Source organism: Malaclemys terrapin, chromosome 24 (assembly GCF_027887155.1).
Source record: "Malaclemys terrapin pileata isolate rMalTer1 chromosome 24, rMalTer1.hap1, whole genome shotgun sequence".
Lineage (NCBI taxonomy): Eukaryota > Metazoa > Chordata > Testudines > Emydidae > Malaclemys > Malaclemys terrapin.
The window spans coordinates 12,770,344-12,789,292 of NC_071528.1; the positions used below are offsets into that span (position 1 = coordinate 12,770,344).

General features: G+C 53.3%; 1 protein-coding gene across 1 annotated transcript; it reads right to left on the reverse strand.

Moving 5' to 3' along the window:
* Window positions 1-2,184: 2,184 nt before the first annotated feature.
* CNN2 (calponin 2) lies at window positions 2,185-18,151 on the reverse strand. Its single transcript, XM_054013739.1, has 7 exons — window positions 18,011-18,151; window positions 7,596-7,717; window positions 6,355-6,421; window positions 6,086-6,223; window positions 3,837-3,953; window positions 3,054-3,200; window positions 2,185-2,562 (listed from the first exon to the last, which is right to left on the reverse strand). Exons 1-7 carry the CDS (start codon window positions 18,071-18,073, stop codon window positions 2,299-2,301), a joined length of 918 nt encoding a protein of 305 aa, XP_053869714.1. The 5' UTR covers window positions 18,074-18,151; the 3' UTR covers window positions 2,185-2,298.
* Between the last annotated feature and the right edge of the window lie 798 nt (window positions 18,152-18,949).

Consider the following 18,949-nt stretch of genomic DNA (forward strand, 5'->3'; position numbering starts at 1 on the left):
GCTATGTAATGCCAACTAAACTCTCCACCGGAATCACCAAACCTCAACCAATGAGCTCCAGAACCACCTCAAGTGTGGAACCCAACTGTTGAAGAGGGGCATTATTATACATCATTACCTTCCAGAAGGAATTTTAAAAACTCCATTCCTGTGTGCCCATGTTGTTACTGTATTGCCAGACTTGCACGAGTTAAAGTTTTGTGACGCTCCGACCCACCCACCCACCCACGGCCAGACTCCTAGTTTGAGTACTTGGCACTACTAGTTTAGTAATCACTGTTTGTGCTGGTTGCTTTTGGCATTTCAGCTTGGACAGCAAGTCTTCACTTTGATTCACAGGGCTGAAGAAATTGGCTTCCGGGTTAGGTGACGAGCATTTTATTTCTAGACATCTTCAGCACTAAGGGAACAGCACCACCTACTGAGACAACGGCAGGGAAAGCACTGGATGGGAGAAACAAGGTCTGATTCAGCCAAGCCTAGCAAGATCCCCACCTAAGATGGTATTGAGTTCAGGTATAACTGAGCTGCAGGTGTTGGGTTAAGTTAAGTTATCTTCTAGCATCAAGTTTAGTTGACCATGAGAAATGGAATGTAAATTGACCAAGGGGGGGGGGGGGGGGGAGAAATCTTTCCAATACAGGAGTTCCCTTAAAGATACCATCCAATAAGGCATCTACTCTAATTTGGAGTGTCAATAGAACAGATCAATAGTCTCCAATAGGAGAAAAACTTAAAATATTTGAGTCTTAGGAAAGCGGTTGAGAGACAGCCAGTGACCAAAATGAATGTTATTTCAATACAGGGGTGGGGGGAATGCCTTTCCAACTGCCTTTGGAATCAGAGGCCCGTCCCAGCTTATAACCAGCGACAGCGCCAAGCAAGAAACAAGTAATTCTGTAATGGAGCAGATCCATTTGTTATATACTTTACAAAATAAAGTCACAACAGTGCAAGTCTTATCCGAAAGACTTTTATTGCCTATATTCAAATATTACAGTTTCACATTTTATTCAAAAAAGTTCTAAGCTACCTTTACAAGGACAGTAGCACCTGGGGAGGACTGTGCAGTATTTAGGTTATCCATATGCAGAAGGAAGTCTCTGACTTCAGACACAGCTCTGGCTGAGATCCCATCCAGTTTTGTAATTTACCAGTAGTGCAGTGTTGTTCCCCGCCCCTACAGAACACAGTACGGCTGAGGAATGCCCAAGTTGACACACTGATCAGGAGGCCACATACAAATGCAACTTTAAAAAAAAAAGTTTCCAGATGGTTTAAATTAAGGGGGAGCCAAGCATACAAAAGCATCTAACACTTGTAAGGATCCTAGCAACAGGGCAATGCCTACACAACCAAGCATCCCGCAGTTGTGCAGATGCAGCCGTCTGCCTGAGCACCATCAACGACAGGATCAGGTAAGAAGATTCTTCCTTCCCTCTTCCCTTCCAAGGAGGGAGGCAAAGGGAAGCGGAGAGAGAAGGAGCCACAAAATAAGAGTATTTTAGATATCAAGTTAAACACTTGGTCCCTAGGAGGTCACCAAGGTAGGTTACTGTCCTTGCCTCACTTTAAAAAGTATATACATTAAAAGAGAGCATGAGCCTTTTAGAGCTTCACTTTTGGCATCATAAAAAGGCACCTAAAAAAAGGATTCCTTGGCCCTTTGAGCAAGATCTCCAGAAGCAGGAAGAGCTGGCAAAGGCTTTACCAGAGCCAATGTGGGAGACTCCACCTCTAATTCCCTTTGAGATTTCGTGACCTCACTAGTGTAACCAGGAGTCATTTGGGAAGGCCTGGGGTGTTTGATGCCATCGACACCTATGCTGCTAGAACTGCAACAGTGTCACCAGAATCATGTCAGAGCATGAAGAATAAGCAGCATTCTTGCAACACAGAGGACTGCAATGCTAGAAGGTTGCATCCCGTTTGCGAGCAAGTTCCCCACTCTGCCCCCCTCCCCAAGAAACACACGTAGCCCCAGTGTTTTGCTGGTACGGGTCTCCCTGGATGACTAGAAGTGGACTCCATCAGCACTTAAAGGCCTGCCTTGTTCGCATTCTGCTAGTTGCGAGCAACAGGCTACACCCCAAAGGTAAGAGGATTTTAAGAAGCCACCAACTCTCTCCTCTAGGATCAGGGGATTTTTGTCTTTGCTCAGAAAAAAAAAAAAAAAAGATTTGTTTAAAAAAAGTTACAAAAAAAAGAGGCTATAGATACTGGAGTGTTGCCGGCAACAGAGATCTGTACACAAGCTGGCCTGGGGAGGCGGCCTTGTGGCCAGGCAGGGCACAAGGCTCAGTAGCCCTCCTCTTCTCGGTAGTAGTGGTACTCCGGTGGGTCCGTGCTCTGGTCGTACACTGCGTTGGCCACATCACCGGCATTGCCCTGGGGACAGTACTTGGGATCGTAGATCTGTCGGCCCAGGCCGAAGACCTGGCCGCTCTGATTGGCTCCCTGGTTAGAGCCCATCTGGAGGGACATGGAGGTGTTGTCGCACTTCTCGGTGCCCATTTTGGTGTCGTAGATGTGTCTCCTCGTGCCAGGAGCTGTCATGCCCACCTGAGAGACCAGATTATTCATGGTAACAGTGGCAGCTGGAAACCCCCATTGGTGATTGGGCCCCCACTTCACAAGGCACCACAGAACATAGCAAAACCCTACCCAAACAGCTGATCTACCTAGACTGTGTGGCAATGGGGGGCAGGAGGGAGTGTACAGCTTCTGTTTTACAGGTGGGGAAATGGACAGAGATTAAGGAACTTGGGCAAGGTCACACAGGGAGTCTATGGCAGGGCCAGGAATCCAAATCCACATACTGGTCCAGTGCCTGAACCACAAGACCAGCTCTCCAGCAGTCTGAGGAGGCACAGATTACATCAAGTAGGCACCTCTGGGGCTTTCCTGGATTTAACCCAGCTGCCCAGTCAGGAATCTACCTTCTTTAATGCCACCATTAACCCCAGATGTTGTGCTGAAGATACTCCAGTCACTCAACTGGCCCCTTTTACCTCCCCACAGACGGTTCACCAGGCCCATGACTGCCTGCTTACCTGGCTAGCACACTTGTTGGTGCCCATCTGAAGGCTGATGGTGGAATGGTCCATGGGGGCCAGGATCTGGTTTTTGGGATCATAGAGATGTCTCCTGGTGCCGTAGGCCGTCATGCCAGACTGGCTGGCACACTTGTTTGTGCCCATCTGTGGGCAGAGTTACACAGAGAACTAAGCTTACATCCCAACCGAGTTGGAAGCAGGTTCCCCCCACCTCAAATAAGACAGCACAACCTGGCTAAGTCTCCTCTCCCTGCTCCCATACTAAGCATGACTCATGGCTCAAAGACGGCCTCTATTCAGAGGGGTAAGTACGAGGATTCCCCAGGGCGGGGATTCTAGCCCTGCCTCCAATTGCGTGCTTTCCAGTGCGTCATGGATTTCATCTCTGCAGAGCCACAACTGTCCCCGGATAGAACTTCCCATCCCCAATTCCCTGTGAGGACAATTCTCCAGGTCCAAACCTCAGTTGGTGGGGAGGAGGGAGTCTGTAATACAGCCCTTCAGACCAGAGAACCTGTTCGATACACACCCCAGCCCCCCAGGCGAAGAACAGACATGCCAACAAGGCCAGGACAGCAGTGAAGAGATGAAGGGCATGGGGCAGTTCTGTTTTGTGCTGGATGTTTCATATCCAGCCTGTAACAGGAGACCGTCCAGGCTATTAAGTCTTTTGCCCATCAGCCCTATGCAGTGGCAGTGAATTCAGGTGTTAAAGGGTTAACAGGACTTCATAAGACATGCCTCCCCCACCCCTGCCTAGCCCACCCTTGCCCAGCTCACCTGAAGCCCGATGACACACTGGCCGGCCTTCATTTTTGCATCGTCGAAGTTCCTCTGTTGTTTCTCTGAGTATTTCACCCCGATGTCCACGTCGCTTTGTATCCCCTTGGTCTTTGCCTGCAGCAGAGAGCAGGGGGAGGTGCGAGGAGGGGTGTATTAGAACCACCAAGTTCTGTTCCTGCATAGAAGAGGTTCTACAACCTAATGTTGCATGAACATCGTCAGTCAACATACAGAATCCAACCCAGGAACTGGATCAGCCCCCTAGTCCATCTCGCTTGGTATCCCTGCTCAGGCAGCGGCCAGCAGGGGATGCCTCACAGGAAGGTGCAAGAAATTCTGCAGTTAAGGGATAACCTCCCCCCAACCCACCCATGAAAGTCTCATCCTAACCCCCCCCCCCCCCCCCCGCTAGAGCAGGGGTAGGCAATGTACGGCACACGTGCCGAAGGCGGCACACGAGCTGATTTTCAGTGGCACTTACATTGCCCGGGTCCTGGCCACCGGTTCGGGGGGCTCTGCATTTGAATTTAATTTTAAATGAAGCTTCTTAAACATTTTGAAAACCTTGTTTACTTTACATACAATAGTTTAGTTCTATATTATAGAAAGAGACCTTCTAAAACGTTAAAATGTATTACTGGCACGCGAAACCTTAAATTAAGAGTGAATAAATGAAGACTCGGCACAGCACTTCTGAAAGGTTGCCAACCCCTGAGCTAGAGATTGACTTAAGCCCAGGAGGTTGTATATCCCATACAGAGACGGCTATTTGTTCATTTCCCCCACAGCACCTTTGACAGGGCGCAAGGTATTTTACAGTTCTACAAGCTATACCCACAAAGTGTAGATCCTTTATCCACCACAGAAATGCAGCTGTTTATGGGGTGGAACGTGGCAGGTTTGTAAGTGGTGCAGAGACAGAGCGCAAGGACTCCAGCATCCAAGGTCTTCTGCAGCGTGGGTCATGGGTCATTTGCTGGTGTGAACTAGAGTAAATGGGGGATTCTCTAACTAGAGGTGTTTAAATCAACAGTTGAGGACTTCGGTAACTCAGCCAGATGTTATGGGTCTATTGCAGGAATTGGTGGGAGAGGTTCTGTGGCCTGCAACGTGCAAGAGGTCAGATGAGAGGTGGTCCCGTCTGCCCTTTGTGTCCTGGAGTTAGATGGTGACCTCTGCAGGCCACACATGGTGACTTCCAGTGCATGTGCACTAGATGCTGCATTAATGAGTCTTCAGGGGCTTGTGTAAATTTAAGGAGTTACCCAAAGGAGAACTTGGCCAGGACACCGGGGCCAACACCTTCATCTTTGTCAGAGGAGCCATGAGACCACATCCATTGTGCCTTTATCCTAAGGCAGCCACTGACCTACTTTCTACTAGCTTTATCCTTCATCCTCGCAGGGTATAAAATCCAGTCACCACAAGGCAATGGCTCTCGCTAGCCAGCCCAGCCCAGCCGGGCCCCCTGCAAAGCAAGGAGCCCACACCTCAGAGACCTGGCGCCTCATGGTTTGGGCCAAGAACGACAGCTCCAGCCCCAAGGTGGCCAAGCCGCTACTTCCCTTACAGCCCTCCCACAAGCCAGCCTGCTTTTGAGAATGGAGGCTTCCCTTAACAGAGCTGCTTCCTCCCCCCTGCCCCCCCCCGAGCTCGCTGGAAAGGCTCCTGGCTGCAGCTGGCTCTGCATGCTGGGGCAAGATCAGTTCTTCCCACCCCCCAGAGAACAAGAGCCCCACGGGGAAGTTTGAGCCTTGCTTTGGCTTTAAAGCCGGGACATTTTGGAGGAGGGAAGAACTGCACCTCTGCTGTCAGGAGTCCTCAGTGTAGCCACTTCCTTTGGCACCCTAGGGCTCTTGAGACCCATCCCCCCCAGCCACCCTCACCCCAAACTCATGGGAGTGGGTGGGCTAGGAGAAGGAATGACCACTCCTGCCCACAGGCCATATGGGACAGATCCAGTTAGACACCAGGCCGGGTCCATCCCTGCACAGACACCAGTGCAGGGTCAGAGGGAAAGCAGGTGGCGCAGGCTAAGGCAGCCCCGAGAGTTAACCTGACTCACGTTCCTGCTTCAACTGCCCCTACAGAGCTTTGCAGGGGCACAGAATCACCAGGGTGCCGATCTGCCCCGGCTCTGCCCCCGCCAGCCTCTGGCTCCCCCTGCCTCCATACCAAGGGTATACTACGGATGGGGGAGGGTGCCTTTCGTAGTCCCGGTGCATCAGCCTCAGAGCGGTACTCACCATGCCTGCCAGAGCCAGCAGGCACACTTGCACCTGGGTCATGTTCCCGGTCTCGAAGAAGTCGTTGGCTTCAAAGAGGTCGACGGGGTTCATGCCGTACTGAACCATGGCCTTGATGAAGTTGGAGAGGTTCTCCAGCTGGCGGGGAAGAGAGCCGGATAAAGACACAGGCCAGAGAAGGAACCCGCGAGGCAGCGGTTGAGAAGCCGCTCCCAGGCTAGCGATCAGCCAGGCCACCCTTGCTGTAAAAGGAGCAGCCCAGCACGTACCTGGTGCCAGGTCTGAGCCGAGCGGTTGATCTTCCTCACTGAGCCTGGCTGCAGCTTGTTCATGAGCCTGGAGAGAGCGAGAAAGAGCCATCAGAGCGGACGCCAACCACCCGGTGTGGAGGCACATTTCCAGCACAAGCATCTTTAGGAGGTTCGGCTACTTTTAAACAAGCATCCGTCGGAGAGAAGGACGTCCACAAAGCTAAACAGTTAGCAGAAGAAACGTTCATCCCTAGACTCTCACACAGAGCGTCTCATCCGCTCACAAAGCATTTCACAAGAGGGGGGGCAAGATCATGCCCCATCTGTGAAATGGAGGCAGAGAAAAAGCGACTTGCCCCAGGTCACCCAGCAGGTCAGTGGTGGAGCCAGGAATGGAATCCAGGTCTCCTCAGTCTCAGGCCACTAGGGGACACTGCCTCAGGCGTGGGCTGCAGAAAACTTACCCCCCCATGTAGCCACGTCAGTCAGGAGTGTGATAAAGCCACTGCACCCCCAATGACTGTGATGGTGACAAAACCCCAACAGAGGCCAACACGGTTCAGAACGGTGATGCTCCTACCACAGCAGGACACCTTCTCGTGGCGTATGCGGCATCGACACTAGCAGGCTCTACCGGTACAGCCATGCCGACATGGGCTGTGTCTACACTACAGAGCCACAGTGGATGCAATATTAAAAACCCAAGTCGCTAAGATCCAGGCTAGCCACACTGTTCATTAGGGGAGTAGCTAGGAGTCCTGGCATGGGCCATTGTTCTAGGTGTTAGACGCACGCAGGGCACAAGACTACATTAATTCAGTGTTAAGACTGAAACTCACACTTAAGGAAGCATGAATGTTATGGTCCCCAGAGCGGCTCCTGGCCGTGCTGTCCTTGCACAGGAAAGCAGCGATGGGAACGCCATCAGCATTATAATGTGGCAAGGGAGTTTGGAACGGCAAAAATGCAAGTTCCCACTGAACTAGCTGCATTGGGCCCTGTACGCAACTTTGCACCTCCCTGACATTTTTGTGAAGTGACACCGTTGGCTTTAAGCCACCAAGCCGATCTGCAGCTCCGGCTGTGGCCCTTGACGCAGGACGGGGGCAACTAGCCAGCAAGATGGAAGGAAGTGGAGCTCTTCCCCTGGATGGCAAGGGGAGGTCAGTGGTCACAGCCTGCTGTTCTATCAGCTCCCTGCCCCAATGCAGACCCAGGATTCCCCCAGGGCCCTCCCACCAGCTCCCTCCCAGACTCACTCGCAGAGGATCACTCCATCCTTCAGCCCCGACTGGAAATCGGGGCCGATCTCCTTCCCGGTGATGCTCTCGATCCATATCCGCAGCTCAGCCTCCTTCTGGGGATCGTACTTCTGGGCAAGCTGGGAGGAGAGCGGAGAATGGAAGAGTCAGGCAGCTCCTCGCTGGGGCCCTAGGCTAGCCGCCCCTCCTCCCACTGCCCACTTCCCGGTGAGCACAGCCACAAGGCCACGTGCTCTCTCGCTGCACAGGGGTAGCAGAGATCTACAGAGCAAGCAGCACATTTCAGTAAGGGCTGCTAGGATACACGACCATGGGAAACAAGTCAGACTCCATGATCAGAGACCTCTGGGAAAGCTGAAAGGGGGCAGGACAATACCAGGGCCACCTGGTCTAAGGCAGATGTGTAGCTCCCCATGGAAAGGTGGGTGTGTGGGGGGCTGCATTAGCTTTGCAGCCCCCCAGCACAGGCTAAAGCAGCCTCAAGTTGTACCCCTGTTTCAGTGGTCCTCTAGGTTGCTCCCCAGCAGTGCCCATATAAACAGGGTACGTGTCTGCCCCAGCCATGCCCACTCACACCCGTATTCTGACCCATCTCCTTTGTGCCCAGGGCTGGTCAGTGCAAAATCAATACCTTGGCACTGCCCAGCGTGTGCACCAATGGGAAGCTACCAAACTACGTTCCTCAACCTGGCACCAGCGCCCCCACACCACACTGACTGGCACTGGGTTTCCTTTGACCCCACAGCCCCTTTGCAGCAGCCTAGCTAGTGAAAAGGGGCCCAGCTTCACTCTACCCAAGTGTGCTAGCAGCAGGTTCCTCTGTAAGGCACAGGCCAACGGGGTGGGGTGGGGAGGAGAGGAGATCATCAGTGCAGGTCAATGTCACGTCAGCATGGCCACTGGAAAGACTTGTCAGGACACAGCTCCCCAGTGGTGGCAAGAGAAAAAACCCCAAATCAGTGCCCGGCATTTTGCCGCTAGACCCCCTAGGAGCCCAACGGGCTGAAGCTAAGCGGGCTGGAGACCAGAGGGCCCAGCGTCAGGAAGGGGCTGTCTGGATGGCACCAACTACTTGGTCAGCCACCACTTCCTGATACACAGGAAAGCCAGACAGTGCAGGAGCTCAGCAACGAAAGACCCGCAGTCTCTGCTGCAGTGTACAAGCCCTGGCAGTCCCTCAGCAGCCAGCCGGGGTTAGAACCAGCAGACACCCAGCAGCAGAGTTTAACAACTTCCTTATTCGCTGGGTTTTGACACAGGAGGAAGAGGCTGGTTTTTACTCTAGGCCGCTCTAAAATCCCCATCCCCACGAGAGCGAACCCAGCAGAGACGGCTCTGGGCTGGTTCCCACTGGATGTTTTTGGAAGCTTGGGTCAGGCGCGATGGCATCACGTCACACTCTTCCCCAGCCGAGAAACGGCGCAGCCTCTGATAACGAGGTCACTAGAGATCACCTGTCGCTTCTCAGGAGAGCGGGGGGGGGGGGGGGGGGACGGGACGTTCCACTCCCCCTGCCCAAATCCCAGGTTGACCAATTGCAGTCTGTCTCCCAAACCCCCCCGCTGCACTTATTGGCTCAGCCCTCCTTCCCCAGCGCAGAGACATGACTGACCCCCGCCGTGCCCGGCCTTGAAGGTCGCAGACAAAGCAGGCTATAAAAAGCACCGAGTGATCATTACAAGAGAGAAGCTAGCGAGAGGTAGGTGGTGTTGTGGTTAAGACACCGGGCTGCTGGCACGATTGACATCCTGTGTCAGCCAGCACAACTCACCACGCAGTCTAGATGTATCTGAATCTCCTAGAAGGGGGCAATAAAGCAATTGTACTTCAGCCTTTTCCTTGGTGCAGCAGGAAGGAAGGACTGGAAAAGTTTTGTTTACAAGAAGCCAACTAGTTTTCCAGCTGGTTTGATCTGAACAGTAGAAATTCAAGGCCTGTCTCTTCAGGAGACTGAACGGCAGGAGAACTGGCCCAGAGATGGAGTAGGACCAACACAGCTGGGGGTGGGCAGGCAGTTTTTAAATTCACGTTAATCTGTAAGGCTCGTTTAGCTCAAGTGACTGCCCCCACTGGGGAGAAGGGCGCTCTTTGTTAAAGACGTGAGCCCTTGGATTCGAGGCCCGGGAAAACGCCGCAGCCCACAGCAAGACCAGACTTCATTCGAGAGATCCAGCAAAACAACGTGTTTAGTAGGGAACTTTTCAGGCCTTTTTGAAGCGGCCAGGAGAGCGCCCAGGTGCTACCTACCCTCTTTCGCAGGTGACCTTTAATGCTGTGGATTAAGTTCACCCCACATCAGCATGCGAGAGGCCGGCTGCATCTGCCCCTCCATGGACACAGCGCCAACTTCAACAGTCTCTCAATGCTCATTTGCTTCCGCCCCGTCACATAAAAAGGCCACTGTCAATAAAACCTGAGCCTACAGATCAGGGGGTCATTTCCTATGGGGCAAAGGGGCAGTTGTCCCCCCCTCTGGCAATATCTTGCTTTGCCCCCGAATTTTTTCTAGGTCTGTATCTTCCAGTCCTCCCTGACTTTGCTGGTTAGAATAGAATCACATATCTTGCTCCCCCGACCCCAGTGCCGTCGCGGCGATAGACGATCCAGGATCTTGGTGCTCTGGCATGACCGCCATTGGGAAGCTGGGCAAGATTCTGCCCTCTTCACCCAGGTCCCAGCATGCCCCTCCCCTCCCCCCAGGCCCAGGAAGAGTGTCACTCAGGGCACGCCACAGGAGAGGGAGTGGCAGGACTGATTTGTGCCCCCCCCAAGTCAGCTTTGTTCAGGGGTCCATGCTCAAACCCGACGCAGAGAGGGCTCCAGGGGTCTATAGCCAGCAATGGGAAGGGAGCGGTGTTTAGCAGGGACAGCCTGACACCCGCCCCCAGATCTCTAACACCTGCCTCCCAGGGGAGGGGAAGCCCTTGGGATCCTTGAAGGGGAGTGTTGGAGCGGGACAGAGCAAGGACTCTGAGGCCTCAGCACTGCAGCCCAAACCACTGCCCTCGGGGTCAGGACCAGATGCCGCTCCCTGCAGCCCAGGAATGCGTCTGGGCAGATTCCTTGGTCACCACGACTATGCCAAGAATGCAAAGTGCCTTGTTTAAATCGAGGCCAGCTGTCCAGGCGGCGGGCCCTTCACTGCTGATCAGCGGGACAAGCAGCTTTAAAAATGAGAAGGAGACAGCAGGTCCCTGCTGCCAGAGGAGAGGCGTCGGCATGTCAGATGCCCTCCCTCAGCTGCTCCTAAGTAGCCTCTGTTGGGGCTCATGCCCAAGAGCACCTGTCAAAGGCAGATGCCGGAGGAGCTGCTGGCTGCTTCTGGAGCAGCGTTTAAGCTGCATACGGATCAGGAAGGAAGAAGGCTGCTCGTTCGTAGAGGGCTAAGTATAACCACCATCCACTTACTGGAGTCATTAAACCTAGAACCTTTGGCACTAGAAACATGGGCCTCTACCTCTTCAGCTAGGGGTGCAGCTCTCTTAGATGGCAGCAGTAGTAGGCTTTTATCTTTTTAGATGAACCAGCCACAAGTGGGCACATGACATTGAGCTACTGTGTCACATTAGATCCTTACAATGCCAGTCAGTTCCCTGAGACTACAGGGTCAAATCCCAACAAGATCAATTCAGCCCTTCCAAGGGACAAGACTAGCACTGTGCAGTTTAGTATGTGGGTGTTCCCTCTGCCTGGGGGAAAAGGTCCCCTGGACTTGACAGTCTCCTTGGAGAAAGTTCCCCCTCTTCTGGCACTCGGGGTTGCTTGCAGTCCTCCACCCCAAAGTGGACTGCTTGTCAGCCGTGCTCTGAATGCTCACAGCTCAAACATCACTTTTCATCCCAGCTCGTAACAACCTGACTTCCATGTTTAACAAACCCCAGTAGTCTACAAAGGTAGCGTTAGGAGGGGCGAGATCAGCCTTGGCTTATCTTGGGAAGGGACAGGCATCTTAGCCCAGCTCCCCGAGAGCACTACAAGTTCATTGACTACAGAGTCTTCCGGAAGGGACAGGGGCAAAACCCTTGACGAGTCGAGAGAGATTGTTCTACGCGCTGAGTGCTCCAGGCTCCCAGTTGGGCCCTACCAATGTCACAATCATAGGATTTTTAAAAAGGTAAATTTCATGATTTTAAGCTATTTAAATCTGAAGTTTCACAGCTGGAATTATAGGGGTCCTGACCCAAAAAGGAGTTCTGGGAGGGTTGCAAGGTTATTGTAGTGGGGGGGATGCGGTACTGTTACCCTTACTTCGGCACTGCTGCTGGAGAGCTGGGTGCCTGGCCAATAGCGACCGATCTCTGGCCGCCCAGCTCTGAAGGCAGAGCAGGAGTAAGGGTGGAAATACCATGACCCCACTGCAAATCCCTTTGGGGTCCGGAATCCCATTTGAATCTCCCCCGTGAAATCTGTCTAGTATAGGGTAAAAGCACACAAGAGACCAGATTTCACAGTCCATGACAGGTTTTTCATGGCCATGAATTTGGTAGGGCCCGACTCACAGCCTTTGGCATGTGCTTTCCAGCAGAGGCAGCCACACAGCCCAGCTCATCTGTACTCCCATCTGGGCCTCTCTACCTGCTGCTGAGGACTTGGCATGGGACAGCTCAACCTGCCTCAGGAACAAGGCTCCCCACCCACAAGGAGGCAAACTCAGTTATGGAGATGCAGGGGTCAGGAGAGGAAGGGCCAGATTAGCCAGAGAGAATCACGCCCACAACAGGCCCAGTTCCAAGAGAGCTTGGCGCTGTCCACACAGGGGACCATAAACCTCATGATGCGAGCAGAGCTCTCCTGGGAGTCTGGTTCCAGATTGCTGGAGAACCCTCTGGCGGCCCAAGCATACAGCAGGAGATAGGAGGATCTCACTCCCCATCTCAGCTCTGACAACCCCTGCTGTGACCCTTGGGCAAGTCACTTCACCCCTGCCTCAGTTTCCCTGCTTATAAAGTGGGGGAAATAACGCACTCCGCCAGAGGGCACTTGGATAGAAGGGTACGAATGCGTTGGATCAACTGCAGACTCACAGCCCATCACAGCCGGGAAGAGCACCCACATGGAAAAGGGAGAGTTTAGGATCTGGAGAAGCCCATGGAAGATCCAAACCCCCACCGGATTCAGAGCATTGCACTACTGTAAGGTCACTAGCTGCCCAGCCCATGAGCCCTGGCTGCTAAACACCCTGCTGTGAAACACCCAGCTCTGGTTTCACAACAGCTTTCTTCATTCCCTTTTGCAACCGGTGAAGGGGACTGGGGTGTGCTGGGGAAGGGGAGACCTGTTGACAGCAGCAATGCAAGGGGAGGGCCTTGCTCAACGCATACAAGAGGCATTGGAGATCCTAGCCCGTGGCCTGGGAGAATCTAGCACTAATCCACAGCCCTGCACCCTTCCTTCTCCTACCCCCCGGCTCTTGGTGCAGCTAGTCTGGCATGTCAAACTGATCCACACAAGATCCACGGCCTTCCACTGGCCTCGGGATGGGAGCTCGCCTGATGGAGGAATCTGAACAAGTTTGCTGGGTGTCACAGGGACCCAGGATAAATCAGAACACAGGACAACATACAGGACCAGGCTGGGATCCTTCTCACCCAGCACCAGCTGCTTCGGACAGAGGGGCAGCCCCTATGTGGAAGGAAGTTACTTGGGGGGGAAGTTACTACCTAACCCTCATCAGTTAGTGGCTGGTCTGTGCCCTGAAGCATGAAGGTTTAAATAAGCCGGAGCGACGTAGCCTCTGCAGCATGACTGCACATGCACAAATGGCAAATGAGAACATCTAATCCTAGCTTCAGTTCTGGGACTGCACTGCTCTGGGTTTCATCTGCCAGCCCAGCCCCATGGGTAGCACCAGCTGCTGTTTAGCTACTACAGACCTATCGGAGCAGACACCAGTCCCTCGTGCTGTTGCCACCCCCATATTTATCACACTCTAAGCTCCCTGGGGCAAGGATGGTTTGCACAACAGGGCCCTGATCCAGTAGGAGCTTTAAAGACCGCCTCCATGGTACTTTAGAAAGCCTCCCTTCCCCCACTGATCTATCAAGAGCATTCACAATTCCAGGAGCTGACAGACAGAGAACAGGCAAGATCTTGATCACCCAACCCCCTAACTGCAGAATCCAAAGTAAGCAACGTTGGCAATTTGGATAGGACCCTCAGAAGGCAAGAGATGTTCATTCATATTGGCGTTCACAACCCAGCCCAGCAAGAGAGAGCGTCCCTTGGAGAGGGACAAACATTACATGTTCCCCTCTCACGCCAACATTATCACCTCCCCAAGTAGTTTCTGCACCAGGTTGCATGGCCAGGGGAACTGTTCCAGTTTCTGGGGAAAGGAGCATGTCAGCATGCTGCAGTTAATGCTGCAAAAAGTCTGAATTCTTTCCCCTAGACTCTGCTGTGAATCTGGTTAGGTGCTGGATTGATTTGACCCAGGGACTGAGGGAGCTAATTTTTTTATTTTGGGGGGGGGGGGGGGGAGGGAGAAGAGGAGGAGACAGACAAGCTGGCCCCAAAAGCAAATGCCACAGATTCCATTCTCCAAGGACTTCTACCCTTAGAAAAGTTGTACTGATTTAACTAGATCACAATCCATGGTGCAAATCCTGAATGTCAAACTACTGTGTGTGCCAACTCCCTCGAGGGTGTAGCTGACTGAACTGAACCAAGCAAGGATTAGACAGGTTCGAGTGCCTCTACATTTACGGGGTTGGCACCACGGACTTTGATCTAGTTAAACCAGTGCATCTTTTCTGCTTCGGCAATGCCTAGGTACTGCTACAGCATCTGGAGAAAAAACAGGGTGACTGCTGCCAATACAAACCAGGGAAGGTGGGTATGTCAAACACCTTTTCCACTGGGTTCTGAGTTCCCCTTCCCTCCCTTTATAGCATCGCCCCCTTAAGCAACCTAGAGCAGAAACTGCTTGTCCCTTGGGCAGTGCTGACCAGACAAAGGGCTGACTTAAAATTGGGTTTAAACTGGCATAAGTTAGTGATCACTCTTCCGGGTTAGGACAGAGCCTTATGGCGGGTTCTCTTCCAGCTCTTGGAAGAGCAACTGCAGATATCTGTACTGTTTTTATGGGGGTTATAAAACAGGTCAAACGGTTGACAAGAATTAAGCACTTGCTCAATGCTAGCCTGTCCCATTGGCTATAAAAACACCTCACTCGGCTGCGTTTCGAGAGAACACTCACGATGTGCCCACATTTGTAGGTTACTTAGTGTTCAGCCATGGTATTGCCTCCATCTTGTGCAAGAACACTTCAGGATTGGGCCATAAGGTTTTGCTAGAGGTGTTTCCGAGCAGAGACAGTGGAAGGCTGCAGAGAGAAGAGGCACCTGCAGTACAACACCTGGCGCAATGCAGCTCTTTATTACTGTATTACAGATCAGTACGCGGGAACCTGCTCCCAGAAAGCCCTCGGCAATGTCCCATTAGCCAATTGAGCAAGCTGGTCCCAGAGGATGGGTGCAGAGGAAACATGCCACATTGCAGCTGCAGCGGGAGCAGATGGAGAAGGGAAAGATTCCAATCCCTCTCAGCCTGTGCCCCGCCCACAGGAACCCTTCCTGAGCCAGAGAGGGGAATCACAAGTGACAGAATCAATCTGAACTAGATCTGGAGAGACCAGAAGTTCACCCCTTTGCAGAAGGCAGCTCTGGTGGCTGCATCCGCACTGGACGTTGGCGTGAAATCGGACTCTCAACAGCTTCACCAATGGGGAGCGCTAGTTATGGGGGTTAGATTGTGCTGTGACTAACCCACAAAAGAGCTGGTCTGGATGACGCAGCTACATAAATGCCACCGGCAGCCTGTCTATACATGCACCAGTGGGAGACTTCCCTGGCGTCACTGTGAATAAGGAAGGCCCCTTAGGGCTAGACTCCAAGGCGGCAGTTGCAGCCCCGGCAGTCGCTCACTGCTGCGTGTTGTAATGGGCTAGCAATTCCCCCTTCCGCCATAGGACCGCTCAGAACTTGCATAAACAGCTTTATTGTATTACAGCGGCACTACAGAACCTCAATCAAGGACCCCCGGTAGTACGCACTGTGCAGATAGGACTGTCCCAACAGCCACTGATCTCCCAATGCGGGGAGGGATAGCTCAGTGGTTTGAGCATTGGCCTGCTAAACCCAGGGTTGTGAGTTCAATCCTTGAAGGGAGCCACTTAGGGATCTGGGGCAAAATCAGTACTTGGTCCTGCTAGTGAAGGCAGAGGCTGGACTCAATGATCTTTTGGGGTCCCTTCTAGTTCTGTGAGATAGGTATCTATATATCATATTACATTAAATGCTCCACAAACATTTAATTTAGACTTTGAGAGGTGGCCCAAAGAGAGGCATGGGGTCAGCACCACAGCAGGGAACAGAAGCCAGGAACCCCCACTCCCAGAGCCATGCTCTAACCACTAGCCCACATTCCCTTCATTGTGAATTTAACTTGGGGAAAGGGAGGAGCCTTTTCCCAGCACAAAGTTATTTGTAGGGTAAGGCCTCCTGAGACACTTCTGGAAGTTGTAGGTAGCATAGGAACAAAGACAGGCCCTAGACACTTAGTTTATTACAATGTTATTTAGGTCAGTTGCGTTTCTCAGGGATTATAGCAACACATTGACAAATGGAGGCCAAATGGTCATGGAAATAGGGAGCTAGGTCGAGTCAGGGGTAAGAAAATCTGTTGGAACAGGTGTAATACTAATTTAAAAAAGCCTTCCCAGGATCACACCTAGTGTTTATTTTAATTACACTCAGAACACAAGCAAACCAATCTGTAAATTATAGGTTTAAAGATTAGGATGACACAAATTGATAGCCAAGAAGCTGCACCATAGCGTCCACACAGCTGTGTCCCCACACCTTCCCCTGAGAGGAGTTTGCTATTATGGAAAGTCTTGTCTCTTTATATCAAGCCACAGCCCCACAGCTTGTTTTCTGCCCACACCTGCACACCCTTGCCTAATAGCCTCCCTTCTCAGAGGGTTTAGTCTGTGCTCTTGTACATTTCTCCTAACAGAAGGCAGGATTTAACCACCTTTACCCAAAATCTAGAGTTAACCTATGTTCCCCCAGGGCCATCAGCATCACAGCCAGCTACAGAACCAGCTGAGACCACACTCAGTTCAGAGGGAGGGCCAGCTCAGGCCCAGAAATGTAAATTTTGTAGCAAGAGAGGGGATTTTTTTGGGGGGGAGGGTGTAAAGGGGAAGAGAGAATTCACATTTCTAAACTGAGCAGGGAAATCCTGAAGCCAAACTTTGCAGCCCTGGGACAGAGAAGCAGAGCGGGAAACTGACTAGAAACAAAAGTGAAAATGACCAGTTTTAACTTGGTCTAAGAGTAGTAAAATGCAAGACAAACTGAATGGGGCCGGAGTTCAGATGTTAGCAGTAACAAAGGGGGAGAGGCGTTTAAAGCTACAATGCGCTTAATAAGACGACCAGGGCGAAGATAGTCAGCCAAGTAACATGGCTCTTGGGTCAGGATCAGCTAGAGAGGAGGAGGAGGAGGAAATGGATGCTCTGAGATTTGTTGTGGCAAACAGAGGAATGGAAGGCGATGCCCCCAGCCTACCCAGTTCAGCCCGAGGAGCAGGCTACACGCAGATGCTTCCCACCACCCTCCCTTGGCGGAGATGGGCATCCCCCCAGAAACTCAGGGCACCTGGATGCAGAGATACATTGGACTCCCCCTTGGCCACACCCCCTCAAAGCTACTTTCTAGACCCCCCATTAGCAGGGCTTAATTCAGAGCGAGAGCGGCTGAGGCGCGAGTCATTTTTTTGCTTTCATAACTGATGCGGCAAGGCCGGAGGTGCCCGGCACAGATCACGCCCGGTCCATTGGGCAAAGCCAGGCGAGGTTTTGGGGGGTGGTCAGCGCGCATGGAACTGCACCAGGGCAGAATCCGTCCTTGCACCAAACACACTTGGAAGGGCCCAAGGAGCCGGGGCAGCCCAGGAAAGAGTGCTGCTAGATGGAGCCTGGAACCGGCTTATGGGACCAGTGGCAGGGAGACCTCCTGCTCCTGGTCCCCTCTAACTTTGGGGGCAGAGGGAGGTGCGGCGCTTCTCGATCCCCAGAGGCCGCTGCAAAGCCCAGAAGGAGAGGTCCCAGCCAGGGCTGAGGAAAGGGGGGGCGGAAGAAGAGATTGGAGGCAGATTTCCCCAGGGCCAGCAGCTGGGACCGAGCCGGGCCAGGGCGCTGGCTGCGCGCGAAGGACACGGCTGGGAGAATTTGGAACTGGACAGTCTAGCCCTCGCCAGCAGCCCAGAGCGCACCGGGGAGCTCCCCAGGACGCACCAGGCAGCGCCCCAGAGCGCACCGGGCAGCGCCCCAGAGCCCCCCGGGCCCCGCGCCCAGGCACATCACAGCCCCCCTACGAACTTGTCTGGCGAGCCGCCAGCCTCACCCTGCTCTTGACCTCCGCGGACAAGCCGTAGGACGGGCCCTTGTTGAATTGCGTGCTGCTCATGGTGCACTCCGGGGACTGCTCTGGGCCAGGTCCGGGAGCCGCGGCGCGTACGGGAGACTCCCTCGCCGTGCTCCGGAGGTTTTGGCCGCGCCGGGCACCGCCTCCTCCCGCTGATTGGAGGGGAGTTAAAATAGCCTTATAAGGGCAGGAAAGCTCCGAATTCCTGCAGGATGGGGAGTTTCCTGTGCGTGTCCCCCCAGTGACCCTCGGGGTCAGAGCTGGGGGCTGCGCCCCCCTTCCAGCGCCGGCTCCGTTCCCAGGAGACTTTGTCAGGCTGACGAGCTGGGCAAGTGTGAGAGATGGAGCCCTGGGCGCTCTGGCGGGGGCAGATCCCAGGGGACAGGGACGGGATTTCCCACTAGATTTGGGGGCTTGATCCCCTTCCCCCCCCCGCCCCAGTCACACACACACACACCCTGCTTCACATAACAGACACCCAGCCCTGACACACAACCCCGCCTTACACACAGACACCCTCCCCTTCACACGCCCCCTCCCAGAGCACTGACACACCACCCACCCATCTCCCCAGACACACCGAATGTTACACTCGCCCTAGAAACAAACACCCACCCCCCTCACACTCAGACCCATCCACCCTAGAGTACAGCCAACCCGTGACACGCCCCCCTCACACACACACACCCCTACACAATCCCTTATGTCCAGGGCTTAGTTCGAAAGAGGTACCAGGGCTCAGGTGAGCCCAGATTGCCGGGACTATCAACTGCCAAGCCTAGAGGTGCCGGGACTCTCCGCCCTGGCAAAAATTCGTCCCTGCTTATGTCAGATGCTCGGGGCGCCTCACCCAGACACCTGGGCCTACCCGACCCCTTCAAACACACAATGGTCCCTACGAGCCCGCCAGCCCTCCCA